The sequence below is a fragment of the Plasmodium reichenowi genome, chromosome 6 (genome assembly GCF_001601855.1).
Source record: "Plasmodium reichenowi strain SY57 chromosome 6, whole genome shotgun sequence".
NCBI lineage: Eukaryota > Apicomplexa > Aconoidasida > Haemosporida > Plasmodiidae > Plasmodium > Plasmodium reichenowi.
The window spans coordinates 168,350-172,886 of NC_033651.1; the positions used below are offsets into that span (position 1 = coordinate 168,350).

The following is a 4,537-nucleotide window of genomic DNA, read 5'->3' on the forward strand; positions in this document are numbered from 1 at the left end:
TTTTAGATTAACCTTTTGATGTGGTGAAAGCAATTTACAGATATAATTAGCATTATTAATTTTATATAAATTATATTTAAAACTATCTTCATAATTATTTTGGTAATTATATTGTTCATATAAATCTACATTAATCATTTCATTATAAGGAATATATGAATTAGAACCATTTACATTTGTTGTACACATTTTATTATAAAAAATATTTATGATATCTTTGTTATTATATTTTGCAAAATTTTTAACAAATTCTTTAATATTTTTTAATAAATTAGATTCCTTTACTTCTATGGAAATATCTAAATTTTCTATCGCGTGATATAATTTTTCTACAAATGAATGATCACAAGTGTTCATATTATTACGTGTGATCATATTATCAGGTGTGATCATATTATCAGGTGTGATCATATTATCAGGTGTGATCATATTATTGCTCATTTTATTATTCTTCATGTTATCATTTATTTTATTTTGCATTTCTTGAAAATTCCATTTTATTTTTATCGATTCATCTTTTATATATTTTTCCACATCTAATATATCCTTTTGAATATTAATTAGATGCACACACGTTTCTTTAAATTTTTGTACTAGTTGAAATTTTCTATGAATATTTTTTATTTTTATATTATATTTTTCAATACTCTCTTGAACAGATAAGAGTTCTTCTTTTAATCTTACTACCATTTCATTTGAATCATTCGTATATGTATGCATATGTTTTATATAATAATAATAATAATTTAATAAAATAATATTTTCTTCTTTTTTATTTTTTAATATATTAATATCTTTTTCAGATTCTTGAATTTTTTTTAACATGTCTCTTTTTTGTTCTTCTATATACATTTCGATTTGTTCCATATCTTTATTATTTTGAGATATGGTACTTTTACAAAATATACATTTTTTTTTTTTCTCTACACCTACTTTTTTATGATTATCACTATTATTTTCTTCATCTGATTTTAGATGGTTCTTAAATTCATTCATGAGATCTTCTTTACCATTTAACATCCATAAATTCTTTTTTTTTATTTTTATTTGATTATTAATAGCTTCTAAATAATTAACAAAATCTTTAACATCTTTATATTTTTTTTCTTTAAGCATATTCTTAAAATTTAATAAGTAATTTTTATATTCATTTATATTATTATTAATATTATTTAATTTTTTAGATATTTCTAAAACCTTTTCTTTTAATGATATAATAAGATTTTTTACATTATTTATCTTATTCTCATATTTATCTATATATATATTTATAATATTTAGCAATATATCTAAGTACTTCCTATTTTTTAAAATGGATATATCTAAATGTGTTTTCTGTTTCTTTAATTTACATGTATAATCATTTATTTTTTCATTTTCTCTTTTCCTTTGGAAATGTGTATTCATACAAACTAAAGGCTTACTATTAATTTTTCTATTATTCACATGATGGATACTATTTGTTTTGTTTAATGTATCTACATTTACGTCACATTCATTTATATTATTATCCTTTATCTTTTCTACACTTTCTTCTATTTCTATGTTACTCTTCAATTTGGTTATTTTTTTTTTTTCAACACTTGTATTTTTTTCTACACTTGTATTTTTTTCTACACTTGTATTTTTTTCTACACTTGTATTTTTTTCTACACTTATATTTTTTTCTACACTTGTATTTTTTTCTACACTTTTATTTTTTTCTACACTTTTATTTTTTTCTACACTTATATTTTTTTCTACACTTTTATTTTTTTCTACATTTATTATTTTTTTTTCCATGCCCCTCTCAATGTAATAATAAAAATCCATATCCCTTTCTTTCAGCATATCTACAATTTTGTAAAAATTTGTTTTTATAACCTGCACCAAAGAAAAGAGGATATCAAAAAAGAGTACACAATTTGCATGTATTTTTTTACACCGCTGTATAAATTCATAGAAAATATTATAATTCCTTATGATATTACAAAAGGTATGTATCCATATTTTTAATTTATGTATATAATTAATTTGTTTCATATTTTTTTCTATTTGTTCTTCATAATAATTATTTTCTTTTTGAATATTATATGTATCCATTTCATCATCAAGAGTGGTTAGATTATCATATAAACATTTTAGTTGGTTTAATTTTTCTATCTTTTTTAAATTTTGTTCATATATAAATTCATTAGACTTTAATTTATTTAATTTATTTTTATATATATCTAATAATGTTATTTTCTTTTCTATCTTCAACAATCTTTTTTTATAATTTTTTATTTTATATATTACATTTCTTTTTATATATTTATTCCTTTTTATGTGTGATATATATCTTTTTAAAACATATCTTATGGAATTTATTTTTTTCTCATGTTTCTTTTTTAAATATGGAACGTTCGATAATATATTTGATACATTTGGAATTTCACTAAATTTGTTATCATCAAAATTATTTTTATTGTCATCCAAATTATTTTTATTGTCATCCAAATTATTTTTATTGTCATCAAAATTATTTTTATTGTCATCAAAATTATTTTTATTGTTATCCCATTTGTTCTTATTATCATCCCATTTGTTCTTATTATCATCCCATTTGTTCTTATTATCATCCCATTTGTTCTTATTATCACCCCATTTGTTCTTATTATCATCCCATTTGTTCTTATTATCATCCCATTTGTTCTTATTGTCATCCCATTTGTTCTTATTATCATCACTTTTATTAGACGCTTTATCTTGAACTTTATTTTGGCATATTAAATATAATTCTTCTATTAACCTTGCACTTGAGGGAATGTGCTCCTCATTCTTATAAGATAACATAACATCATGATTATACAATGCCATGTCTTCCTTATGAATATCATACATATTTAATAAGTTCTCATATTCTTTTAATAAATGCTCTTTAATAAATATGCTGTCATGTTTTTTAAATTTCTTTTTTAACTTTTCATTTAATTTTTCCTTTTGGTGTCCTTCATTTATTGCACTATGTTTAATAATATCCGCTGATGAGTTAGCCTTATAATTAGAAAAAAAAATTTGATCATTATAAAAAAATATATCCTTTAACTTATTTATTATATCATCTCTTTTTATTATATATTCATTGAGTTGTTTTTTGGAAAGCTCATAATTATCATCATATTTGTTGGATTCATTATAATTAAACATACAAGTATCTTTTTCATGCTGTAAATTGTGTATATCTTGTTTTACCTTCTGTATACATATTTGACATTTATTAATATCATTATTAAAAACCTCTTGGAAATGTAATAATTCTGTATAGTTTTCTTCATATACTTCTTTAAGGTCTTTATATGCTTCTGCATCTACTTTAAATTTGGAATATAATAAAAAATAAGAATCTATATTTCCTATTAGTTTATATAAAAGATTTTTTTTTTTTATTAAATTATTTAAAATAATTGTATTTTCTTCTATCTCTTCTACATCTAATTGTATACATATTTGAGCACTTTGTATTTCCTTTTCATTTTTTTCTATTTCGATATATATATTTTTTTTTTTCTCAAACTTTTCTTTTATATGTATTAAATCAAATTCCTTTCTTTTTAATAAATCATTCAAATATTTCTTACATTTTAATAATTCTTCTAATATTTTAGAAAAATGATCATCTCCAAATAATTCATCGAATTTTTTTTTTATTTTTATGGATTCACTAAAAGGCCACAGATTCTCATCATGATGACAAAAAATTACATTTTCTAATAAAGCTTTAGATACTCCCATTAATTTAGGTATATGATTATTAATATCTACACACTTATTTGTAATAATTAAATCATCACCTTTCTCTTTTTTAATAATTATATTATTATCTAAAGCTCTAAATGTATGTTTCACTTTCTTATTTTTATCTTTTGAATAAAATAAATTATAAGAACGAGATATACCAATACGCTTATTATTATAATTATTTAAAAGTACATCGATCTTCCCTCTTATATTCATCTTATTAGATATTAGCGGGTCATGTAAAAACGATTTCCCTTTCTCGGCGTTCGGTGGAAAGTCACCTGTACAACTCACCTTAAGACATTCAATTATTGTCGATTTACCACTACCATTGTTTCCATATATTATCGTAATAGGAGTTGCAAACTCCAGAATCTCTACATCTTCATCACTATAACTTCTAATACCTTGGATTCCAATCTTTTCAAGCGTAGTCATCTTTTACAAAAGCTATAACATCCACCACATTATAAAAATATATAAACATATAAATATATAAATATATATATATATATATATATATATGTGTATATTTATATATATGCAGAGAGTGTTTGCACTTTTTTATTTTATGTTCCTTTATATTAACACAAGAACGAATTATCTTTCTTTTACATTATATATTTAATAAAACCAAAAAAAATTATTATATATATATATATATATATATATATATATAACATATATATAATTCTTTTAATCTTTATTTTGAAGCCTAAGTACTTCAACTATAATTTCTATGATAGTAGGAATAAAATTGTAATTTTAAATATTATAA

The 4,537-nt window shown here is 20.7% G+C and overlaps 1 protein-coding gene across 1 annotated transcript in view; it reads right to left on the bottom strand.

Moving 5' to 3' along the window:
* Positions 1-4,197, bottom strand: part of PRSY57_0604400 (DNA repair protein RAD50, putative) — a gene marked incomplete at both ends in the record, with an annotated part of 6,642 nt that extends 2,445 nt beyond the window's left edge. Inside the window, one exon of the mRNA XM_020114585.1 lies at positions 1-4,197. This exon is cut by the window's left edge and continues 2,445 nt beyond it. Within this exon, the coding sequence (XP_019970656.1) occupies positions 1-4,197 (4,197 nt within the window).
* Positions 4,198-4,537: the final 340 nt, after the last annotated feature.